Source organism: Dama dama, chromosome 18, assembly GCF_033118175.1.
Source record: "Dama dama isolate Ldn47 chromosome 18, ASM3311817v1, whole genome shotgun sequence".
Taxonomy (NCBI): domain Eukaryota; kingdom Metazoa; phylum Chordata; class Mammalia; order Artiodactyla; family Cervidae; genus Dama; species Dama dama.
In genome coordinates this window covers 97343318-97370002 of record NC_083698.1, presented here as the reverse complement: position 1 = coordinate 97370002, position 26685 = coordinate 97343318, and the positions used below count along the sequence as shown (strand labels likewise).

At 39.6% G+C, this 26685-nt stretch overlaps 1 protein-coding gene across 1 annotated transcript in view; it reads left to right on the top strand.

Moving 5' to 3' along the window:
* Nucleotides 1-26449, top strand: part of SVOPL (SVOP like) — a 92095-nt gene extending 65646 nt beyond the window's left edge. Inside the window, exon 15 of the mRNA XM_061166428.1 lies at nt 25917-26449. Within this exon, the coding sequence (XP_061022411.1) occupies nt 25917-26051 (135 nt within the window). The 3' untranslated portion in view covers nt 26052-26449. The remainder of the gene's footprint in view (nt 1-25916) is intronic.
* Nucleotides 26450-26685: the final 236 nt, after the last annotated feature.

The window sequence follows — 26685 nt, the reverse complement described above, 5'->3', positions numbered from 1 at the left end:
TCAGGGACACTGAGTGTAGCAGTGTGTGCATGGGATCTTTTGAAGGAGGTTGCCATTATCTTCATTACCTCCACCATAGTTTGGCCTCAGGTCAAATAACAGGGAGGGAACACAATTTAATAAAATCTTTAAGTGATTCCTAGTAAGCAATAAGCTTACTGAGAAACTATGTTGTCAAAGATGCACAAGTGCATGATTCACTTTCGTGTTAGTCGCTCAGTTGTGTCTGACTCTTAGTGACCCCATGGACTGTAGCCTGCCAGGCTCCTCTGTGCATGGGATTCTCCAGGCAAGAATACTGGAGTGGGTTGCCATTTCCTTCTCCAGGGGATCTTCCCAACCCAAGGATTGAAACCTGGGTCTGTTACATTGCAGGCAGACTTCTGCATTGCAGGCAGTTTCTTTACCACTGAGCATCCAGGGAAGCCTGGTTCATAAATACGTTTGTGTTTATTGTATTTGGCCCCATCACTTCATGGCAAATAGATGGGGAAAGAGTGACAGACTTTATTTTTTGGGTATCCAAAATCACTGTAGATGGTGACTGCAGCCATGAAATTAAGAGACACTTGCTCCTTGGAAGAAAAGTTATGACTAACCTAGACAACATATTAAAAAGCAGAGACATTACTTTGCCAACAAAGGACTGTCTATTCAAAGCTGTATTTTTTCCAGTAGTCATGTATGGATGTGAGAGTTGGACTAAAAAGAAAGCTGAGCACTGAAGAATTGATGCTTTTGAACTGTGGTGTTGGAGAGACTCTTGAGAGTTCTTTGGACAGCAAAGAGATCCAACCAGTCCATCCTAGGGGAAACTGATCCTGAGTATTCATTGGAAAGACTGATGCTGAAGCTGAAACTCCAATATTTTGGCCACCAGATGTGAAGAACTGACTCATTTGAAAAGACCCTGATGCTGGGAAAGATTGAAGGTGGGAGGAGAAGGGGACGGACAGAGGAGGAGGTGGTTGGATGGCATCACTGACTCAATGGACATGAGTTTGAGTAGACTCTGGGAGTTGGTGTTGAACAGGGAGGCCCGGTGTGCTGCAGTTCATGGGGTCACAGAGTCAGACATGACTGAGTGACTGAACTGAACTTACTGTATTTTCAGTGATTTAAGAGATTTCAAAGGCAGTTTTGACCGTATGTGATTTTTTTCCTTCTGCTTTAAATACAGAAAAACTACAAAGAAGAAATAAAATATCACTACCTAATATTTTACTAGAGATAACAAATATAAATATGTTAATGAAGCCCTTACTATATGTATAAGCATATATATAAATATGCATATACAGTATACTCAAATATAATCATAGTTTATATACTTTTTATATCTTCTTAATGGATTTAAAACTCTTTATTGGAATAATTCTTCAGTTGTTAGCATGATATTTAATGATGGTATTATTCATAGGATGATTCTACATTGTGAAATCTATATTGATTTTTAAATTTTATATAAGTGTGGTTGAATTACACTATTCTTAGTTTTAGGTGTACAGCAAAATGATTTGGTTATATATACACATATATTCATTCTTTTTCAGATTCTTTTCATAATAACTTAATCTGTATAGTTTATTACAGATTATTGAGTAGACCTCCCTGTGCTACACAGTAGGTCTTTACTGGTTATCTATCTGATATATAGTAGTGTGTGTATGTTAATCCCAAGCTCCTAATTTATCTTTCTCCTCCTCATTTCCTCTTTGGTAACCAAAAGGTTGTTTTCAAGATTTGTGAGTCTGTTTCTATTTTGTAAATAACTTCATTTATATCATTTTAAAAACTTAGGTTCCATATATGATATTTATCATTCTCTGATTTCACTAGTATGATAATCTCTAGTTTCATCCCTATTGCTTCAAATGGCATTTTGTTCTTTTTATGGCTGAGTAGCATTCCATTGTCTATATGTACCACATCTTCTTTATCCATTCATCGTAGATGGACACCTAGGTCGTTCCATGTTTTGTTTACTGTGACTAGTGCTACTGTGAACATAGAGGTACCTGTATCTTTTTGAATTATAGTTTTGTTTGTATATAAGACTAAGTCTGTACACCAAGACTGGGATTACTGGATCATATGGTAATTACATTTTTCATTTTCTGAGGAATCTCCGTATTGTTTTCCTTAGTGGCTGCACCAATTTTCATCCTGGGTCAGGAAGATTCCCTGGAAAAGGGTGTGGCAACCCACTCCAGTATTCTTGCCTGGAGAATCCCACGGACAGAAAAGCCTGTTGGGCTAGTCCAGAGGGTCACAAAGAGTTGGACATGACTGAAGTGACTTATCACAACAGTGTAAAATGGTTTCCTTTTCTCCACACCCTCTCCAGCCTTTATTCTTGTAGACTTTCTGGTGATTACCATTCTGACTGGTATGGGGTGGTACCTCATTGTAGTTTTGATTTGCATTTCTCTCATAATTAGTGATGTTGAGCATCTTTTCATGTGGTTTTGGCTATATGTATATTTTCTTTGGAGAAAGGTCTACTTAGATATTCTGCCCATTTTTTTTTTTTTTTTGGATTGGTTTTTTTTTTTTTTTAAACATAGAACTGTGTGAGCTGTTTATATATTTTGGAGATTAATCCCCTGTCTGTCACTTCACTTGCAAATATTTTCCCCCATTCTGTGGGTTGTCTTTTCATTTTGTTTGTGGTTTCCTTTGCCATGAAAAAGCTTTTAAGTTTAATTAGGTCCCATTTGTTTATTTTTTGTTTTTATTTTTATTACTCTTGGAGGTGGATCAAAAAGTTATTGCTGTCATTTATGTCAAAGAGTGTTCTGCCTATGTTTTCCTCTAGGAGTATTTATAGTATCCAGTTTTACATGTAGGTCTTTGATACATTTTGAGTTTATTTTTGGGTATAATTTTAGAAAATATTCTAATTTCATTGTTTTACATGTAGTTGTCCAGTTTTCCTAATACCACTTATTGAAGAAACTGTCCTTTCTCTATTGTATTTTCTTTTCTTTGTTTACTTATTTCTTTATTTGGCTGTGCCAAGTCTTAGTGGTGGCATGCAGGATCTTTGGTCTTTGTTGAGGCATGTGGAATTTTTAGTTGAGGCATGGGTAATCTTTAGTTGTAGTGTGTGAACTTTTAATTGGGGCATGTGGGATCTGGTTCCCTGGCCAGGGATCAAACATGGTCTCCTGTATTGGGAGCGTAGAGTTTTAGCCATTGAACCACCAGGGAAGCCCCATCTATTGTATAATCTTACCTCCTTTTTCATAGATTAGTTGACTATAGCTGTGTAGGTTTATTTCTAGGCTTTCTATCCTGTTCCACCGATCTACATTTCTGTTTTTGCACCAGTACCATCTGTTGTGATATTTGTGGCTTTGTAGTATAGTCTGAATCAGAGAGCCTGATTCCTCCAGCTGTAATTTTCTTTCTCAAGATTGCTTTGGCTATCCAGGGCCTTCTGTGTTTCCATACAAATTTAAAATTTTCTTGTTCTGTGAAAAATGCCATTGGTAATTTGATAGAATCTGTAGATTTGATTGAATTCAGTTTGATTGAATCTGTAGATTGCCTGAGATAGTATAGTCATTTTGACTATTGATTGTTCCAATTCAAGAACATAGTATATTTTTCCATCTGTTTGTGTCATCTTTGATTTCTTTCATCAGTGTCTTATATTAATAGTTTTCAGTCTTTTTGACTCCTGAGGTAGGTTTATTGTTAGATATTTTATTCTTTTTGATGTGATGTTAAATAGGATTGCTTCCTTAATTTCTCATTCCACTCTTTTGTTGTTAGTGTATGGGAATGCAAGAGATTTTTGTTTTGTTTTTAATTTTGTGTTCTGCAAGTTTACTGAATTGAGTTCTAGTAGTTTTCTGGAGTATCTTTAGGATTTTCTATGTATTGTGTCTTCTCTGAACATGGATAGTTTTACTTCATCGTTCCTAATTTGGATTCCTTTTATTTCTTTTTCTTCTGATTGCTGTGGCCAGGACTCCCAAAACTATGTTGAATAAAAGTCATGAAAGTGGATATCATTGCCCTGTTCCTGATCTTAGAATGCTTTCAGCTTTTCACTGTTGGGAATGATGTTAGTTGTGAGTTTGTCATATATGGCCTTCTTTAAGTTAAACTAAGTTCCCTCTATGCCCACTTTCTGGAGAGTTTTCATCCTAAGCAGGTGTTGAATTTTGTCAAAAGCTTTTTCTGCATCTATTGAGATGATCAGATGGTTTTTATTCTTCAGTTTGTTAATATGGTGTATCACACTAATTTGAGGATATTGAAGAATCCCTGGAATAAATCCCATTTGATCATGGTGTGTGATTCTTTAATGTATTGTCAGATTCAGTTTGCTAGTATTTTGTTGGGTATTTTTGTGTCTGTGTTCATCAGTGATATTGACACATAATATTCTTTTTTTAAAAATATCTTTGTCTGGTTTTGGTATCGAGATGATGGTGGTGTCATAGAATGTGCTTGGGAGTGTTCCTTTTTTCTCTGGAATTTTTTGGGAAAAATTTCAGAAGGATAGGTATTAATTCATCTCTAAATATTGGATAAAAATCTCCTGTGAAGCCATCTGATCCTGGACTTTTGTTGGAATTTTTAAAATCAGTTTTATTTTTAATATCTATGATTGGTCTGTTCATATTTTCTATTTCTTTCTGGTTCAGTCTTGGAAGGTTGTACTTTTCAAAGAATTTATCCATTTCTTCTAGGTTGTTCATTTTATCAGCATATAGTTATTTGTAGTAGTTTCTTATGATCCTTTGTGTTTCTGTGGTGTCCATTGTAACTCTTTTGTGTCCATTTTTGATTTTATTGATTTGAGTCCTCTCTTTTTCGGGTGAATCTGGATAAAGATTTGTCACTTTTGTTTATCTTTTCAAAGAACCAGATTTTAGTTTCATTGATCTTTTCTGTTTTCTTCATTGCTATTTCATTTATTTCTGCTCTAATATGATTTCTTTCCATTCCTCAAAAATTTTTAAGATTTTTTTTATTCTTCTTTCTCTAGTTGTTTTAGGTGTAAGATTAGGGTGTTTATTTGGGAATTTTCTTGTTTCTTGAGGTAAGGTTATATTGCTATAAACTTCTCCCTTAGAACTGATTTTTCTGCATTCCATAGGTTTTGGATCATTTAATTTTCATTGTCATTTGTCTCTAGGTACTTTTTATTTTTCCTCTTTGATTTCTTCAGTGATCCATTGGTTGTTTCATAACATATAGTTTAGCCTCCACACATTGTTGATTTTTAGTTTCCCCCCCTGTAATTGATTTCTAATCTTATAGATTTTGGTTAGAAAAGATGCTTCTATGATTTTCAATTTTATTAAATTTACTGATTTGTGGCCCAACATGTAATCTATCCTGAAGAATGTTCCACGTGCACTTGAGAAGAAAGTGTTTTCTGCTGTTTTCAGATAGAATGTTCCATAAATATTAAGTCTGTCTGGTCTAATGTGTCATTTAAAGCCTGTGTTTCCATATAGATTTTTTTGTCTGGATGATCTGCCCATTGGTGCAAGTGGGGTGTTAAAGTTCCCCACTATTGTTGTGTTACTGTCAGTTTCCCTTTTTATGGATCTTAGCATTTGTCTTATATATTGAAGTGCTTCTTTACTAGGTGCATATATATTTAGAATTGTAGTAAACTTCTTGGATTGATCACTTGATCATTATGTAGTATCCTTCTTTGTCTCTTATAAGTCTTTATTTTAAAGTCTATTTTGTCTTATATGAGAATTGCTACTCCAGCTTTCTTTTGATATCCCTTTGCATGGAATACCTTTTTCCATCCCCTCACTTTCAGTCTGTATGTGTCCCTAGATCTGAAGTGGGTCTCTTATAGGCAGCATATATACAGGTCTTGTTTTTGTGTCCATTCGACCAATCTGTATCTTTTGGTTGAAGCATGTAATCCACTTCAGGTAATTATGATATGTATGTTCTTAGTGCCATTTTGTTGATTGTTTTGAATCTGTTTTAGTAGGTCTTTTTTCTTCCCTTCCTCTTTTGTTCTCTTCTCTTGTGATTTGATATCCATCTTTAATGTTGTGTTTGGATTGCTCTTTTGTGTATGTGCATCTATTGTACATTCTTGGTTTATGACTCCCACCAGGTTTTTGATATAGCAGTCTGCTAAACTGCTTCAGTCGCGTCCAACTGTCTGTGACCCCATAGACGGCAGCCCACCAGGCTCCGCCGTCCCTGGGATTCTCCAGGCAAGAATACTGGAGTGGGTTGCCATTTCCTTCTCCAGTGCATGAAAGGGAAAAGTGAAAGTGAAGTCGCTCAGTCGTGTCCGACTCTTCATGACCCCATGGACTGCAGCCTACCAGGCTCCATGGGATTTTCCAGGCAAGAGTACTGGACAGTCTATATCTATGTATATATATGATACACAAGATTGTTTTAAGTTGCTGGTCTCTTAATTTCCATGCATTTCCAATATTCTGCATTTGTATTCTCCTCTTCTTACAATTGTTGGTTTTGATACCATATTTGTGTGTGGATGATTTCCTACCTTTACTTTAGGTTTGACTTTACTGGTGAGCTTTCCTGTTTGTAATTTTCTTATTTCAAGTTGTGGCCTTTTCTTTTCCACCCAGAGAAGTTCCTTCAGGGTTTGTTGTAAAGCTGGTTTGGTGGTGTTGAATTCTTTTAACTTTTGCTTGTTTGTTAAGCTTTTGATTTCTTTGTCAAATCTGAATGATGGCCTTGCTGGGTAGAGTAGTCTTGCTTGTGGGTTTTCCCCTTTCATTACTTTAAATATATTATGCTCTTCCGTTCTGGCCTGCAGAGCTTCTTTTGAAAGATTAGCTGATAACCGTATGGAGATTCCCTTGTATCTTATTTGTTGCTTTTAATATTTTTTCTTTGTCTTTAATTTTTGTTAGTTTGATTAATATGTGTCTCAGCATGTTCCTCCTTGGGTTTATCTTGTATGAGACGCTCTGTTCCTCCAGACTTGAGTGTTTCCTTTCTCATGTTGGGGAAGTTTTCAACTATAATCTCTTCAAATCTCAATATTGTCTCAAGTTCTTTCTCTCTTTCCCTCATATAATAGGGTGAAGGATGTGAATGTTGGTGCATTTAATATTGTCCCAGAGGTCTCTGAGAGTATCCTCATTTCTTTTTATTGTTTTTTTCTTTATTCCTTGGAAGTGATTTCCACCACTGTCTTCCAGCTCACTTATTTGTTCTTCGCCCTCATTTATTGTGCTATTGTGCTATCATTCTACTTTTCATTGTATTCCTTCATTGTATTTCCTTGTATTCCTTTTTCAGTGTATTTTTCATTACAGTTCTTGTATTCTTCTTCCGTTTATTTTTTAAATCTTCTAGTCCTTTGTTAAGCATTTCTTGTATCTGCTTAGTCTGTACCTCCATTCCCTTTCTGAGATCTTTGATTATCTTTACTGTTGTTATTCTGAATTCTTTTTCAGGTAAATTGCCTATGTCTACACCTTTAAGTTTTTTTGTGTGAATTTTTTTTATCTTGTTCCTTCGTCTGAAGTATATTTCTCTGTCATGTCATTTTGTTTAATTTGCTGTGTTTGTGGTCTCCTTTCCCCAGATTGAAGAACTGTAGCTCTGCTTGCTTCTGGTGTCTGCCCTCCTGTTGGGGAGGTTGGTCCTGGGGTTTGTACAGGCTTCCCTGGTGGGATGGACTGGTGCCTTCCCACTGATGTGTGGAGCTGGATCTTGTCCTTCTGTTGGGCAGGGTCATGTCAAGGAGTGTGTTTAGAGGTGGCTGTGTATTCATTATGGCTGTAGGCCATCTGTCTGCTGATGGGGTGTTCCTAACCTGCTGGTTGTTTGGCCTGAAGTGTTCCAGTACTGGAACCTGTAGGCTGTTGGATAGGGCCAGGTCTTGGTGCCAAAGTGGTGACCTCCAGGAGAGCTCACACCAATTAGTATTCTCTGGGGCCTCTGCCACAAGTGTCCTAGCCCTCTCCCACCTCCCCAGGAGACCCTCTAAGATTGGTGGGTCCAGCCCTGGCTCCTATGGAGTTACTGCTTTGTGCTGGGTCCCAGTGTATGTGAAAACTTGTGTGTGCCCTCCAAGGGTAGAGTCTCTGTTTCCCCCAGTCCTATAGAGCTCCTGCATGCAAGCCTCATGGGCCTTCAAAACCAAATTCCCTTGTGGTTCCTCTGCTCATGGATCTCCTAAGGGTGGCTGTGGTTCACACACTCCTGGGTTAGTGGGGGCAGTCCTTTGTGCCTGCTCGTGGGTTTTGTAGTGGAAATCTAGTTGTAGAGGTTCCATGCCCACCTCTGGAGCCCATGATGGTAGTGAAGATTCATGCCCAGCCCTGGAGCTCCTGTAGATAGTAGCCTAGTGCCTGAGAATGCTCACAGGGAAAGAAGCTCTTATGGTGGTCCTGCCCCTCACCTCTTGTGTCCCCCAGTAATGGCACTTTGCCTCTATGGCAGGCCCAGTCGTGTTTACAGTACACCCTCAGTTGCCACAGTCCAGCCTCTTCAGGCCATCCCTGCTCATCCATCCCCGGTCCTCTTCCTGAAGCCTGAGCTTCAGCATCCAGCTCTCACTTTCACTGACAGATGAGCATCTCAGCCTGGGAAGCATAGGACAGCAATACTGACCTTCTCTGCAGGTTGCTCTCAGTTTTGCCTTCCATGAACCAGTTTCTGAGCTCTCCTCCAAGGCTCTGAAGCTCGCCCTTGGTCCAGGCTGATCTCCCCCACGATGGAGGGGGCTTCCCAGGGAGTAGGAACCTTTTCTCCTTCACAGCTCCTTCCATAAGGTGCAAGCCCAATCCCAATTCCTTTCTTTATCTTTTTCCTTTTGTCCTACCTGGTTAATGGAGGTTTTCTTGCCCTTTTGAAAGTCTGAGGTCTTCTTTTGGAATTCAGCAGATGTTCTGGGTGAATCCTTTTTCACTTGTACATGTATTTTTAATGTTTTGGTGGGATAAGGTGAGCTCCATGTCTTACTCCTCCACCATCTTGATCCCATCCTCATGTTCTTTTTAATTGAAGTATAATTGATGTATAATGTTATACTAATTTAAGGTGTACAAACATAGTGATTCCATATATGTATGTATTACAGAATGATCACAATCAGTTTAAAATTCATCACCATACATATACATTTTTCTTTTCTTATAATGAGAACAGTTAGGATTTATTCTCCTAGTAACTTTCAAGTATGTAATACGGTATTAACTATAGTTGCCATGCTGAACTATACTTATTTATTTTACAACTGGAAGTTTGTACCTTTTGATCCCTTTCACCCATTCCAACCCCAAAGAAGGGAAGTGCCAAAGAATGTTCAAACTACTGTATAGTTGTTCCCATCTCACATGCTAGCAGACTTCCCTGGTGGCTCTGATGGTAAAGCGTCTGCCTACAATGCAGGATACCCGGGTTCAATCCCTGGGTCGGGAAGATCTCCTGGAGAAGGAAATGGCAACCCACTCCAGTATTCTTGCCTGGAAAATCCCATGGATGGAGAAGCCTGGTAGCCTACAGTCCATGGGCTCCCAAAGAGTTGGACATGACTGAGCGACTTCACTTTTCACATGTTAGCAAGGTAATGCTCAAAATCCTTCAAGCTAGGCTTCAACAGTCTGTGAATTGAGAAATTCCAGATGTACAAGCTGGATTTAGAAAAGGCAGAGGAACCAGAGATCAGATGGCCAACATCTGTTTGATCACAGAGAAAGCAGGGAATTCCAGCAAAACAACTTCTGCTTCATTGACTATTCTAAAGCCTTTGACTTAAACTGTTCCAAAGAATATCAAGGAGAGATAAAAAAGCCTTCCTCAGTGATCAGTGCAAAGAAATAGAGGAAGACAATAGAATGGGAAAGACTAGAGATCTCTTCAAGAAAATTAGAGATACCAAGGGAACATTTCATGCGAAGTTGGGCTCAGTGAAGGACAGAAATGGTGTGGACCTAACAGAAGCAGAAAATATTAAGAAAAGGTGGCAAGAATACACAGAAGAACTGTACAAAAAAGATCTTCACGACCCAGATAATCACGATGGTGTGATCACTCATCTAGAGCCAGATATCCTGGAATGTGAAGTCAACTGGGCCTTAGGAAGCATCACTATGAACAAAGCTAGAGGATGTGATGGAATTCCAGTTGAGCTATTTCAAATCCTGAAAGATGATCCTGTGAAAGTGCTGCACTCAATATGCCATCAAATTTGGAAGACTCAGCAGTGGCCACAGGACTGGAAAAGGTCAGTTTTCATTCCAATCCCTAAGAAAGGCAATGCCAAAGAATGCTCAAACTACTGCACAATAGCACTCATCTCACACACTAGTAAAGTAATGCTCAAAATTCTCCAAGCCAGGCTTCAACAGTACATGAACCATGAACTTCCAGATGTTCAAGCTGGATTTAGAAAAGGCAGAGGAACCAGAGATCAAGTTGCCAACATCTGTTGGATCATCGAAAAAGCAAGAGAGTTCCAGAAAAACATATATTTCTGCTTTATTGACTATTCCAAAGCCTTTGACTGTGTGGATCACAATAAACTGTGGAAAATTCTAAAAGAGATGGGAATACCAGACCACCTGACCTGCCTCTTGAGAAATCTGTTTGTAGGTTAGGAAGAAACAGTTAGAACTGGACAGGGAACAACAGACTGGTTCCAAATAGGAAAAGGAGTACGTCAAGGCTATATATTGTCACCATGCTTATTTAACTTATATGCAGAGTACATCATGAGAAATGCTAGGCTGGATGAAGCACAAGCTGGAATCAAGATTGCTGGAAGAAATATCAATAATCTCAGATATGCAGATGACACTACCCTTATGGCAGAAAGTGAAGAAGAACTAAAGAGCCTCTTGATGAAAGTGAAAGAGGAGAGTGAAAAAATTGGCTTAAAGCTCAACATTCAGAAAACGAAGATCATGGCATCTAGCCCTATCACTTCATGGCAAGTAGGTGGGGGAAAAATGGAAACAGTGAGAGACTTTATTTTCTTGGGCTCCAAAATCACTGCAGATGGCGACTGCAGCCATGAAATTAAAAGACACTTGCTCCATGGAAGAAAAGCTATGACAAACATAAACATTAAAAGCAGAGATATCACTTTGCCGACAAAGGTCCATATGGTCAAAGCTATCCTTTTTTCAGTAGTCACATATGGATGTGCGTTTTGGACCATAAAGAAGGCTGAGCACTGAAAAATTGATTCTTTTGAACTGTGGTGCTGGAGAAGTCTCTTGAGAGTCCCTTTGATGGCAGGGATTCAAACCAGTCAATCCTATAGGAAATCAACGCTGAATATTCTTGGATGGACTGATGCTGAAGCTCCCATGCTTTGGCCAACTGATGTGAAGAGCCGATTCATTGGAAAAGAGCCTGATGCTGGGAAAGATTGAAGGCAGGAGGAGAAGGGGACGACAGAGGACGAGATGGCTGGCTGGATGGCATCACCGACTCAGTGAACATGAGTTTGAACAAACTCCAGGGGACAGTGAAGGACAGAGAAACCTGGCATGCTGCAGTCCATGGGGTCACAAAGAGTCATGACTCAGCGACTGAACAACAACAACCCATTTCACTTTCACCTCCCGCCACTGGCAACTACCAGTGTGTTCTCAGTATCTGTGAGGGTGTTTGTTTTTGATTTCACATAAGGGAGATCATACAGTGTTTGTCTTTATTTGGCTTATTTCACTGAGCATTGTGCCCTTCAGGTCATACATGCTGTTCCAAGTCCCAGGAATTCCTTCCTTCCCTCCTTTATTTATTTGTTTGGCCATGCTGGGTCTTTGTTGCTGCACACAGGCTTTCTCTGGTTGCAGCAAGTGGCGGGCTACCCTTTGTTGTGGTGTGGAGGCTTCTCATCGCTGTGGCTTCTCATGTTGCAGAGCAGTGGCTCTAGATGCGTGGGCACTGGTAGATGTAGCATGTGGGCTCAGCAGTTGTGATGCATGGGCTTAGTTGCCCTGAAACATGTGGGATCTTCCTGGACCGGGGATTGAACTTGTGTCCCCTACATTTACAGGTGGGTTCTTAACCACTGAATCACCAAGGAGGGCCCAGGTTCCTTGTTTTTTGTGGCTCAGTAATATTCCACACATATTGCATTTACTTTATATACGCATCCACCAGTGGATCCTTAGGCTGTTTCCATATTTTGGCTATTGTAAATAATGCTGCAATGAACATGGGAGTGTAGATATTTCTTTGAGTTAGTGTTTTTGCTTCTTTTGGATAAATACCCAGAACTGGAATTGCTGGATCATATGGTAGTTCTATTTTTAATTTTTTTGAGGAATTACTATACTGTTTTCCATAGTGGCTGCGTCAATTTGTAGCCCCACCATTGGTGAATGTAGGGTGTTAAAGTTCAAAAGTATTCCCTTTTCTCCACATCCTGTGATCTCTTGCCTTTTTGATACTAGTCATTCTAACATGTATGGGGTGATATCTCACTGTGGTTTTAATTTGCATTTCTTTGGTGATTAGTAATGTTGGGTATATTTTTATATACTTGTTGGCCATCTGTATGTCATCTTTGGAAAAACGTCTATCAGATCCTCTTTACATTTTTAAATAGAATTTTTTTTTGTTATTGAGTTGTAAGAGTTCTTTTTATATTTTGGATATTATTATTCATTCATTGGATATGGGGTATTAAAGTCCCCTACTATTTCTGTATTGCCATCTGTTTCTCCTTTTAGATCTGTTAGCATTTGCTTTGTATATTTAGGTATTCCTGTATCAGGTGCATGAGTATTTAAGATGTTATATCCTCTCATAGGACTGACACTTTTATTATTATGTAATGACCTTCTTTGTAACTTCTTTTTTGTCTGATAAGAGTATAGCTATCCTAGCTTTGGTTTTTCCATTAGCATGGAATACCTTTTTTACTTTATGCTACTGTGAGGCTTACATAAGACATCTGAGAGATACAACAACCGATCTTTGTTTGATAGTGATTTAAGTTCAAATGCTTTCCAAAGCACTACATTTTTACTCCCACCCACATTTTGTTTTTGATATGACAGTGTGTGTATTTCTGTCTTGTGTATCCATTAACACATTATTGTAGTTATTTATTTATTTTTATTACTTTTGGAGTGGGCAGAGGGAGAGCAGGAAGATGTGCCAGCCAGTCTCTAGGTCTCTGGAGAGGATTGTAGTTGGTCCCTAGATGTGTGTTTAATTGGAAGCCTGCTGCTCAGGTTGCAGCTATGAAGATAAACTAACAGGCCTCTTTCCAGAAAGAGGTTTCAGTCTGCTGAGTCTCTGCAGCTGTGCCCGGGAGTGTAGGCAGTTAAGAACTCTTTCTCTGCTTGTTATCATCTTGTGGGACATAGAAACAAACTCTGCTGGCCACCAGAGCCAGGCAATCAAGGGCTGTCCCCTGGGCAGTAGCCACAAAATTGGGACACGGTACATGTACACAAGCTCCTTTCTGGGAGATACCAGCGATCTGGAACAAGACAGAAAGCGCAGAGATGGCACCTGCCAGCCTCCATGTTTATGGAGTATCTTTGTAGAGTAGGCTCCTGGATGGATGTTGTTAAATTACCTCTGTGTGAGCTTCGGGTGAATAGCTAGGTAGTCCTTGGGAGCACTCCAAGAACAATGCTCAGTTTATGATAACCCGGTCTCATGAGCCTCATGGATGCAAGCCCTGTTGACTTTCAAAACTAGATGTTTTGGGGGCTCATCTCTCAGGTGCTGGTCTTAAAAGCTGTGGTGCCAGATGTGGGGTTCAAACCCATCACTCCTCATGGAGAAGCTCAAACTTGTGAGTTCTCCTCTTATCTTGTTTGGGAAATCCTATGGACAGAGGAGCCTGGTAGGCTACAGTTCAAAGGGTCACCGTCGGACACGACTGAGCAACTAAGCATGAACTGGGGGAGGGTTCATGGTAAGATTGTGTCTCAGCCTGTCCTACCCATTTTGATGTGGGTTTTTTTCTTTGCTTGATGTGTAGGAGTTTTAAGCTAGTTTTAGGATATTGTTTTGTATGTAGTTGTAGACTCAGTGCGTCCATGAGAGGAGGTGAGTTCATCTTGAACCCAAACCTTCATCAACTTTTAATAGCCTGCTTTTGGCATGCAACAATATGTTACAGTCATTTTTCATGCCAATGAAAATAAAATTCAAGCCCTTTTTCATGCTGAAAAATGTCATATGTATACTCCAAATGTTACTTTAAATCACTTTATCAGTTCTGTGTAAATGTCTAGACTATTTGATATCTATTATAAACTACAGTTATAAGTATCCTTGTTCTTACATTTTTATCCAAGTATGCAATTACCTCTTTAGGATCATTCTTTAGAAATTGGATTGGTAGGTCAGGGGGTCTGCTCATTCTCCATTTTGATACACTGTGCTAAAATTCTCTTTAGGAAGATTGTGCCAAAGTGGTAGGCCCCACTGTTTCACGTACTTGTCAACTGGTTTTGTTCATTTTTTTCATCTTTGCCAACCTTACCAACAATAAATGATATCCCTTTGTTATTATAATTCATATTGCTTCAATTAGGAATGAAACTGAATGTTCCTTTCATATTTTAATTGGGTATCTACTTTAGCTTGCCGACTCCTTGTCTATCTTAAATTCAGTTTTAAAACATTGATTTGTGACAGTCCTTCATACCTATAAAGTATTTTAGTTACTTTTCTGATATACTGCAGATATTCCCTCCAATTTTTCATTTGTCTTTCACTCCTATTTATGCTCCCCTTTCTTTGTACAGGAACTTAAAGTTCATAGGCACTCAAATATATCAGTATTTTTACTTACAGTGTCTGGGTTCTGTTATTAGAATGATAAGGATACACATCTCTTTTCTTCCAGTCTTTCTTTGGCCTTGTGTTTTTTGGGAGAAAGGGTGAGTAAGCTTAAAAAATTTTTTTTTTTGCTGCATTGCATGGCATGTGGGATCTTAGTTCCCCCACCAGGGATCAAACCTGTGCCCCCTGCAGTCAAAGCATGAGTCTTAACCTCTGTACTGCCGGGGAAGTCTCTAAACTTTTTATTGAAGTATAACAATACGTGAAATATGAACTTCCAGATGTTCAAGCTGGTTTTAGAAAAGGCAGAGGAACCAGAGATCAAATTGCCAACATCTGCTGGATCATTGATAAAGCAAGAGAGTTCCAGAAAAACATCTATTTCTGTTTTATTGACTATGCCAAAACCTTTGACTGTGTGGATCACAACAAACTGGAAAATTCTTCAAGAGATGGGAATACCAGACCACCTGACCTGCCTCTTGAGAAATTCGTATGCAGGTTAGGAAGCAACAGTTAGAACTGGACATGGAACACAGACTGGATCCAAATAGGAAGAGGAGTACATCAAGGCTGTATATTGTCATTGTGCTTACTTAACTTATATGCAGAGTACATCATGAGAAACTCTGGGCTGAAGGAAGCACAAGCTGGAATCAAGATTGCAGGGAGAAATATCAATAACCTCAGATGTGCAGATGACACCACCCTTATGGCAGAAAGTGAAGAATTAAAGAGCCTCTTGATGAAAGTGAAAGAGGAAAGTGAAAACATTGACTTAAAGCTCAACATTCAGAAAACTAAGATTATGGCATTTGGTCCCATCACTTCATGGCAAATAGATGGGGAAACAGTATAAACAGTGGCAGACTTTATTTATCGGGGCTCCAAAATCACTGCAGATGGTGACTGCAGCCATGAAATTAAAAGACGCTTACTCCTTGGAAGGAAAGTTATGAGCAACCTAGAGAGCATATTAAAAAGCAGAGACATTACTTTGCCAACAAAGGTCCGTCTAGTCAAGGCTATGGTTTATCCAGTGGTCGTGTATGGATGTGAGAGTTGGACTATAAAGAAAGCTGAGTGCCGAAGAATTGATGCTTTTGAACTGCAATGTTGGAGAAGACTCTTGAGAGTCCCTTGGACTGCAAGGAGATCCAACCAGTCCATCCTAAAGGAAATCAGTCCTGAATATTCACTGAAGGACTGATGTTGAAGCTGAAACTCCAATACTTTGGCTACCTGATGCAAAGAGCTGACTCATTGGAAAAGACCCTGATGCTGGGAGGGATTGGGGGCAGGAGGAGAAGGGGATGACAGAGGATGAGATGGTTGGATGGCATCACCAACTCAATGGGCATGAGTTTGAGTAAACTCCTGGAGTTGGTGATGGACAGGGAGGCCTAGCGTGCTGCAGTCCATGGGGTCGCAAAGAGTCGGACACTGAGCGACTGAACTGAACTGACCATACTTACGTGTGCTCAGTCATGTCTGACTCTCTGTGACCCCATGGACTGTAGCTCGCCTGGCTCCTCTGTCCATGGGATTCTCCAGGCAAGAATACTGCAGTGGGTTGCCATGCCCTCCTCTAGGGGATCTTCCTGACCCAGGGATCGAACCTGTATCTCCTGCATTGGCAGGCAGATTCTTTTACCACTGAGCCACCTTTGAAGCCCCCATAACATACATGTAAAAGTGTTCAAATCACTAAGTCTACAACTTCATTTTCACAAAGTGATATGTATCCCAGATTCTAACCCAGAAATCCCCGATCTGATGTGCCCTCTTTCAGGCCATCATAGATAGTATCAAAGTGTGAAGTCAAATGCAGGAAACAACTTTATGATTTCCTGAATGTCAGCCCAGTTGTCCCTACACTATTTATTGAATACCCTCTTTTTTACTTATGGATTAGAACTGTCTGCTTATATTCCCACAATTACTTGGTCTATTTCTAGCTTTGCTATTTTAGTCCATTGATCTGTCTGATTTCATCATTGTCATATTCTTTTCATTAGTCAAAAGGGGTTTATAGTATATTTTCAAATTTGGCTGTGTAAGCCCCACCTCAATGCTATTCTTTCTCAGATAACCTTTAAAATCATTTATTTGCAATATGCCTCATTTGTCTGCCCAAATCCTATTAAGATTCTAATTGTTAATTCATTAAATGTATGAGTTAATTTAGGAAAATTTGATTTTTTTCTCTTAATGTTGTCTTCCCATGTAAAAACAAGGTTTTTCTCTCCATTTATTCCATGTTCCTTGCTGGGATTTTATTGTTTTCTTCAAATAGATCCTGTACATCTTGTTATGTTTATTCTTAGGCATTTTAAGGCTTTTCATTATTATTGCAAATAGATGATCTTTTTTTCATTATAACTTCTAGTCTAACATTTTAGTTAGTTATTTGTAGTTAGAGAGGCAATTAAGTTTTTTGTTTATGGATTTTCAAACAGACAGCTTACTGAACTCATTCCAATGGGCTTTCATTTGATTCTCATGAGTTTTTCAGGCTTATCATTATATGTGTCATGTGATTCCAATCTATCCCTCCATATTGAATCTTTTGGTCAGCATGTTAAGATTCCATAGCTTGCAGACTGTAAAACTCATTTTCTCTTCTCTGCAGCCACACTACTTAAAAGAGTTCTTTCTCTTCACTGTATTTATTTCTTTCCCCCTACTCACTCCTCCTGTCCCAACCTGGCTGCAACCATTCTGACTCCACCAAAATGCTTCTTGCTATGGTTTCTCTGGTTCCACATCTCTAAATACAATTGTCCTTTTAACCCTCCATCTCGTGGGATGGCTCCCTCTCGTTAGATTCTGATGGCCACACCCTCGTGCTCTCCCCTTCCCTGGCATCCATCACCTTGCAGTCTTTCTCCTGCATCTCTGCTGCTCTTTCTGAATCCATGGTACCCCTCCCTCTGCAGTTTATTATTGAGAAATCTTATTGCTCAACATTAGACCCTCATCTTTTCATATTTTTACTGTCTACTTAGGTGATTTCACCCATTTTTGTGATTTTAATTACCAACTATATGCTCATGACACCCAACTTTATATCTCCAGATCAGGGCTTTCCTCTGAGCTGCACATTCACACATCCAGTTGCCCCCTCATTTCTGCTCGAATGTCTCAAGCTCATCTTAAATTCACCACGGCCAATATTAAAATCGTAACATTTCTCCCCAGATCCACTCCTCTTCACAGTTTCCATCAGTGCATGGCATCTGTGTCCAACCTGACAACTGTCCTCTGCTCCATTCTCATTGTCGTAGCCAGTCCCCAAACCTGGATTTTACATCCTGATAGACACCAAGTTCTTAGCCTTTTCTCCTTTTCCACCAGCACCACTGTGGTTTGGCCTCCCGTCGCCTTCACCGGACGGCGGGTACAGCAGCCGGCCCGGCTCCTCTCCAGGCTCTTACTCGCCTTCGTTCCCTCCCCGCATCTGCAGAGATCTTACATTGTTCTCACACTTGAAACCCTTTATCATTTGCCCCTGCCTTTCCTCAGTGATAAAGACCAAAATCCTCAACCACGGACTGCAGGACTCTAGCACTGAGACCCCTATCTGCTTGTAAAATTTCAAATACAAAAATGTGTAACTGAGAAAAGAAAAATTCTCTGTAATTCTATCACTAGAGATAACTGCTGTTATCTCTTAACAGTTTGGGGTGTATTCTTTCAGATGTCTTTTTAATGGATATATTATCTCTTTTATCTGTTCTTATACTAGTTTTGTATGTGTGTATCTATAAACTTATTACATATATGTAGATAGAAGTATGTCATAAATATCTACATCTTTCTACATGTCTACCTGTTATGGTCACCTGCAGAGACGATGGAACTTCCCCCCTCCCCAACTCTGCCCCCCAAATAAATATTTGGGGTTGGATGTCAAGACTGATCACACACACACATATACCAAGAGGGTATGAAAGGTTTATTGCTTAGTTACATAGTTGAGGTCTCTGGGAGAGCAGGCAAGGAGATTGGTTGGAGTTTTTCTTGCAGCCAGATTTGAGGGTTCCTGTCAGGAACACAAGTCAGGGGCTTGTGTGGCTTGAATCTCCTGTCAGCACCAAAGATGAAGCACCCAGTCTTTCTGTTCAGTTTGTTTAGAAGTTAGAGTACAAGGGAAGAGGGAAGGGTGAGGCTTAATGGTTGTCAGCTGTCATGAAGTAGAGTCAGACTCCTCTTTACACTATATGTCCTCATCTGTGAGTACACATGCAGACAGGTTCATGTTCAAACATATACACAGCTGCCCATCCATCAGTCTATCCACACACATCTACACACATATCTACATACTGCAACTGTCTTTTCAGCATTAATGATTGTTTTATGTGAGTTTGTGTAATCAACTTCATTATTTTATGTAGATGTGTAGCCTTCCATTGCAGAGATGTGCATAATTAGATGACCATTACCTTGGTGATGAAGAAGTTGTCTCTAATGTTATTTCTTTCTGCTTTCACAAACAATGGGACCGTTCAACATCATGCAAACCTTTGTTCCTGTGCAACCGTGTTACTCATTGAGTGCTTTTATGTTCCAAATATCGTAAAAACTGCCTCAGATTTTTTGAAGTGATATTCTAGTGGAGAATAGGCAAGAGACAGTTTGCTAATATATTCAATATATATATATAATATATATATATATATATATTATATATATATATAAACACATACAAAACGGAGGAAGGAGGTGGTGGTGGGGGTGGTCTGGTGTGTAGGGTGGTTCAGTAAAGTCACTCGGTCATGTCTGACTCTTTGCGACACCAAGGACTGCAGCAAGTCAGGCCTCCCTGTTCATCATGAACTCCTAGAGTTTACTTAACCTCATGTCCAAGGAGTTGGTGATGCTATCCAATGATCTCATCCTCTGTTGTCCCCTTCTCTTCCTGCCTTCAATCCTTCCCAGCATCAGGGTCTTTTCAAATGAGTCAGCTCTTCGCATCAGGTGGCCAAAGTATTAGAGTTTCACCTTCAGCATCAGTCCTTCCAATGAATATTCAGGACTGATTTCCTTTAGGATGGACTGGTTGGATCTCCTTGCAGTCCAAGGGACTCCCAAGAGTCTTCTCCAACACCACAGTTCAAAAGCATCAATTCTTCAGTGCTTAGCTCTCTTTATAGTCCAACTCTCACATCCATACATGACTACTGGATAAACCACAGTTTTAACTAAACGGAACTTAGTTGACAAAGTAATGTCTCTGCTTCTTAATAAGCTGTCTAGCTTGGTCACAGCTTTTCTTCCAAGGAACAAGCATCTTTTAATTTCATGGCTGCAGTCACCAACTGCAGTGACTTTGGAGCCCCCAAGAATAAAGTCTGCAACTGTTTGCACTGTTTCCCCATCTATTTGCCATGAAGTGATGGGATTGGATGCCATGATCTTAGTTTTCTGAATGTTGAGTTTTAAGCCAACTTTTTCACACTCTTTCACTTTCATTGAGAGGCTCTTCAGTTCTTCTTCACTTTCTGCCATAAGAGTGGTGTCATCTGCATATCTGAGGTTATTGATATTTCTCTGGGCAATCTTGATTCCAGCTTGTGCTTCCTCCAGCCCAGCATTTCTCAAGATGTACTCTGCATATAAGTTAAATAAGCATGGTGACAATAAACAGCCTTGACGTACTCCTTTCCCAATTTGGTACCAGTCTGTTGCTCCATGTCCAGTTCTAACTATTGCTTCTTGACCTGCATACAGATTTCTCAGGAGGCAGGTCAGGTGGTCTGGTATTCCCATCTCTTGAAGAATTTTCCAAGTTTGTTGTGATCCACACAGTCAAAGGCTTTGGCGTAGTCAATAAAGCAGATGTTTTTCTGGAACTTTCTTGCTTTTTTGATGATCCAATGGATCTTGGCAATTTGATCTCTGGTTCCTCTGCCTTTTCGAAATCTAGCTTGAATATCTGGAAGTTCATGGTTCATGTACTGTTGAAGCCTGGCTTGGAGAATTTTGAGCATTATTTTGCTAGCATGTGAGATGAGTGCAATTGTGTGGTAGTTTGAGCATTCTTTGGCATTGCCTTTCTTTGGGATTGGAATGAAGACTGACCTTTTCCAGTCCTATGGCCACTGCTGAGTCTTCCAAATTTGATGGCATATTGAGTGCAGCACTTTCACGGCATCATCTTTTAGGATTTGAAATAGCTCAGATGGAATTCCATCACCTTCACTAGCTTTGTTAGTAGTTATGCTTTCTAAGGCCCACTTCACTTCTCATTCCAGGATGTCTGGCTCTATGTGAATGATCACAGCATTATGATTATCTGGGTCATGAAGATCTTTTTTGTACAGTGTTTGTGTGTATTCTTGCCACCTCTTCTTAATATCTTCTGGTTCTGTTAGGCCCATACCATTTCTGTCCTTTAATGAGCCCATCTTTGCATGAAATGTTCCCTTGGTATCTCTAATTTCCTTGAAGAGATCCCTAGTCTTTCCTATTCTATTGTTTTCCTCCTCTTCTTTGCACTGATCACTGAGAAAGGCTTTCTTATCTTTCCTTGCTATTCTTTGGAACTCTGCATTCAAATGGGTATATCTTTCTTTTTCTCCTTTGCCTTTGGCTTCTCCTTTTCACAGCTATTTTAGGGTCTCCTCAGAAAACCATTTTGCCTTTTTGCATTTATTTTTCTTGGGGATGGTCTTGATCTCTGCCTCCTGTACAGTGTCACGAACCTCCATCCATAGATCTTCAGGCACTCTAACAGATCTAATCCCTTGAATCTATTTGTCACTTCCACTGTATAGTCATAAGGGGTTTGATTTAGGTCATACCTGAGTGATCTAGTGGTTTTCCCTACTTTCAATTCAAGTCTGAATTTTGCGATAAGGAGTTCATGATCTTGAGCCACAGTCAGCTCCTCGTCTTGTTTTTGCTGACTGTATAGAGCTTCTCTATCTTTGGCTGCAAAGAATATAATCAATCCGATTTTGGTATTGACCATCTGGTGATGTCCATGTGTAGAGTCTTCTCTTGTGTTGTTGGAAGAGGCTGTTTGTTATGTCCAGTGTGTTTTCTTGGAAAAACTCTGTTAGCCTTTGCCCTGCTTCATTCTATACTCCAAGGCCAAATTTGCCTGTTACTCCAGGTATTTCTTGACTTCCTGCTTTTGTATTCCAGTCCCCTATAATGAAAAGGACATCTTTTTGGGGTGTTAGTTCTAGAAGGTCTTGTAGGTCTTCATAGAACTGTTCAACTTCAGCTTCTTCAGCATTACTGGTTGGGGCATAGACTTGGATTACTGTGATACTGAATGGTTTGCCTTGGAAACAGAGATCATTCTGTTGTTTTTGAGATTGCATCCAAGTACTGCATTTCAGACTCTTCTAATGACTATGATAGCTACTCCATTTCTTCTAAAGGATTCTTGTCCACAATAGTAGATATAATGGTCATCTGAGTTAAATTCACCCATTCCATTCTATTTAAATTTGCTGATTCGTAAAATGTCGATGTTCACTTTTGCCATCTCCTGTTTGACCACTTCCGATTTGCCATGATTCATGGACCTAACATTCCAGATTCCTATGCAATATTGCTCTTTACAGCCTCGGGCTTACTTCCATCACCAGTCTCATCCACAACTGGGTGTTGTTTTTGCTTTGGCTCTGTCTCTTCATTCTTTCTGGAATTATTTCTCCACTGATCTCCAGTAGCATGTTGGGCACCTACCGACCTGGAGAGTTCATCTTTCAGTGTTCTATATTTTTGCTTTTTCATAGTGTTCATGGGGTTCTCAAGGCAAGAATACTGAAGTGGTTTGCCTTTCCCTTCTCCAGTGGACCATGTTTTGTCAGAACTCTCCATCATGACCCATCTGTCTTAGGTGGCCCTACATGGCATGGGTCGTAGTTTCATTGAGTTAGACAAGGCTGTGGTTCATGTGATCAGTTTGGTTAGTTTTCTCTGATAAGGTGTAAGGTGGTTACAGAGGGCATTTACAATAGGGCAGAGTCATGTGGGAGTGACCATAGAGTATGTTTAAGGAAGAGCGTTCTTATGTAGGAAAAGCCTCCTGAAAAATTTTTAGGTCAAAGGGTGTGTATATTTTAATTTCAGTGAATCTTATCAAATTATATTCATTTAAAAATTTTATATACCCTTGATAAGTAACACAATTTTAAGCTCCACTCTTTCTTTCCATCATCACCAACCCCTCCCTGCCTTTTTTTCATGTTGAGTGTTTTTTTGCTTCTATTTTTTTAATTGGAGGATAATTTTTTTACAATATTCTTGGCCTCTGCCATACATTAACATGAGTCAGCCACAGGTATACATATTCCCCTCTCTCCTGAACTCTCTTTCCATCTCCTGTCCCATTCCACCCCTCTAGGTTGTCACAGACCACTGCCAAACCCCCTTTTTAACCTTATTTGATATTGGTGGACAATAAATTATATGGTGTCTTAATGTGTACTTTGTTACTAGTAAGGGTGAGCATCTATCCTCTGTTTATTATCTATTTGGTTTTTTTTGTGTGTAAGTTTCTTATTTATGTGATTTGCAGAATTTCTGCAGGCCATGAACTATTTATTATAGTACAGATATTTTTCCCTTGTTCATGGTGTGCCTTAAGATGTTACTAGTTACTAGTCAAGTTTTTGGCATATACAATTTAAAACTTTTTGTTGTCAACATACCAGTTATTTTCACCTAAAGAGTTAGTGTTTTGGGTCATGTTTAATGGCCTTCAGCACCAACTAAGCCATATTTCTAAAAACATTTTTAAAACAGCAAAGCCTTTCAGTGTTTCATCTAAAACATTAATTTCAAAAAAAATAAAACATTAATTTCTTTGATTTATTTACAGTTTACTAATGCTTAAGCCCTGAGGTAAAGATCCAGCTTTAAAAAGCAACACCATGCTTAGCTATCTTTCCTGGCCCTTAAGCATTTGTCTGCTTCAATTGATTCACGGGCTCCTACTGTAGCAATTCAATTTCCATATACTTGGATCTATTTTGTGACTCACTGCTTTACTGATCTATTTTGGCATCAATATCATATTGCTAATGATTAGAACTTTGTTTAGTGGCTCTTGGGTTAATCACCTCCTCAAGATTCCCTTACCCGCACAATGTTTTCAGAAGTTTCTTGAGCTTTTTAAACATGTTAATGATTAGAATCAACTTCTTTTTTTTCCCCCTCCAAATTGACTCAAAAATCCTACTGGGATTTTACTTGAGATCCATTAGAGTTACTACAGATTACCTTGAGAACTATTTTTAGAAACAATACTATTTTTCCATCTAAGAACAAATTTAGTTTTCATGTCCCTTAGTAAAGTTTTAGTCTTCTTTATGTCTTACACATTTCTTAAGTTTATTTCTAAATACTTTATTTTTATTCCTATTAGCTGTGTCCAACAAACTTAATATGCTGTATTTTCATTCCCCTCAATGTTACTTTTTATTTTTCTTGATGTTTTGATGCATGGATTATTTAGGAGTTTGGAAATTTTGCTGTTATATTTGTTATTTCTAACTTTGATAGCATTTTAGTCAGAGAACACATTCTATGGTTTCAGTTCTTCTAAATCCTTAGAGGTTAATTTTATGGCCCGGAATGAGGTCAGTCTTGGTGAATGTTCCATGGTTAGAAAAGAATATGTATTCTGCTGTTAGGTGAGGTGTTCTATAAGTGTGAATGAACTCCTGTTGGTTGATGGTGTTATAAAGGTTTTTATCCTTGCTGATCTTCTGTCTAGCAGTTCTGTCAACTGTGGAATGGTTTTTACTAAAACACCACCACAGTGGCTTTTTCAGTTTTTACTGAAAGGATGTAATCTGAAGCTCTTCAGTGTATAAGCCTTTAGGAGTGTTGCTTGTTGGACTGAATCTTTTATCATTGTGTAATATCCCTCTTTGTACCTGGTGTATGCTGATCATTAGAAGTAGAGATTTACAGATCTTTGTTTTTAATACAGTGAATCTGGAGTGGGGCCTGAAAAGACTCATTTCTACCAAGTTTCCCAGATGATTTTTTAATATTTTTCACTTGTTTGGTGGTGGTTTTTGTTTTGGGTATATATCAAAAATACATTGCTGTGTCATATGGTAGTCCTATTTTTAGTTATCTGAGAAATCTTGATACTGTTTTCCACAGTGGTGGTACCAACTTATATTCGCATCAACAGTGTATAAGAGTTTCCCTTTCTCCACATCCTTGGCAATATCTGTTATCTGTGAGCTTTTTGAGGCTAGCCATTCTGACAGGTGTGAGGAGACATCTCACTGTGGTTTTGATTTGCATTTCCCTGATAATTAGCGATGCTGAGCATCTTCTCATGTGCCTGTTAGCCATCAGCATTTCCTCTTTGGCCATTTTTGTAATTTAGGTATCAAGAGTTCTTGCTTGCTAACAATAAAAATTGGCTTGGGTTAACTTAGGCTTAGAGGACTTTATTGAAAGAACATCCAGTAACACCAGCTAGATTGCTGGAGTCCCACTAGCAAGCGGAGCCCAGCACCCTCTAGGTGATTTCCCTCCCTGATCCTGGCTGTGAAGCACAGTTCTGTGACCTCAACTGAACCCAGCAGGGTCTCACACCATCTTGGACTTTGAATCTGGTGCAAAGGATATGAAGTGGAGCTAGTTTAGAATTATTCAGGGGGTGGTAAGAATTTTGGTGTCAAAATAGAAGTGGCAGTAAAGGCAGGACCTAGACACTACATTTATTCCCAAAAGACTTCCTCCTGGTTCATCCTGTCAGAACTGAAGAGGGCAAGTTGACTTTTAGCAGAAGGGGTATTGCAGGAAAGGAGAGGGTTACTGGTTAAGCGAGCTGAATTGGTATGAGAAGGGGTAGGAAAACAGGCGGCTCTCCCATCTTCCTCAGGTATTGGTTTGCTCCGATGATGCCCAAGGGGTGGGTGCAGGGAGCAGTCTGACCTGGCCGGTGCATGTTAACATCATGCCCAGCTTCTGGAAGAGTCACACAAAATGCCTACAAAAGCTTGGCCCAAATAAATACTAAATCTAGGATGTCAGAATTGCACAATTTACAGAATGGCTGCAAAGCCTTTCATTTATGTATTTGGTGGGATGAATCCTTATTTTCCCTTTGGCCTGAAGATCAGTTGAAAAGTGACTGGGATGCAGTATATTGAGTCATTCCTTGTGCTTTGCAGGTTCTTATGAGTGCATCGTTCCTGGGGGCCCTGTGTCTCTTCTCGTCTGTCTGTGTGGTGTGTGCCATTTCTGCATTTACTCTTCCCATTGAGACTAAAGGACGGGCCCTACAGGTAAGTGATGTGGGAATCTAAGTATTCTCAACGAATACCTTTTGACCAAAGGAAATGAGCTTGGAGTATGAAAATTCTTTTAGTGATAATGCCCAAGCCTGTGCTTACGTACTGGTACATTTGTTTAGCAGGTTCCAGTAGAAAAACTGGGTGTTCCAGTGTTCTTCCATGTAACTTTGAGCAGCACACTAAGTATTCACTTCAAACCTTTGCTTCCTGTAAAGCTTGAACTGGGATTAAAATGAGTATTACTGATACCTCAGCATTCTACCATTTCCACTTTTCTCTCTGTATATAAGCACTGCTGCAGAGCTAACCATGGCCATAGGGTCAGAAACAGCTGTTTGCATTGCCCGTAGGATCACAGAGTCTTTACTGTTGGTCCCGCTATCTTCCCCTCAGTTTTCTCAGCTGCCCGTGCTAAGAGTGGAGGCAAAAACTTCCACCCTGCGTCAGCTGCCATCCAATACTGACGCTCAGACACCAAGGACATAAAAAGACATCCCAGGAGTATAAGGTGTGCTTCTGGGGGCAAAGTTGTGTCAGAGACAGCTTCTCCTAGCCCTCTGCCCTCACAGTTGGCTGTTTCCCTGCCTTAAACACAAAGCTTATTGCTGGTATGCAAGGGCACGTGTGTATGCGCACACACGGGAAA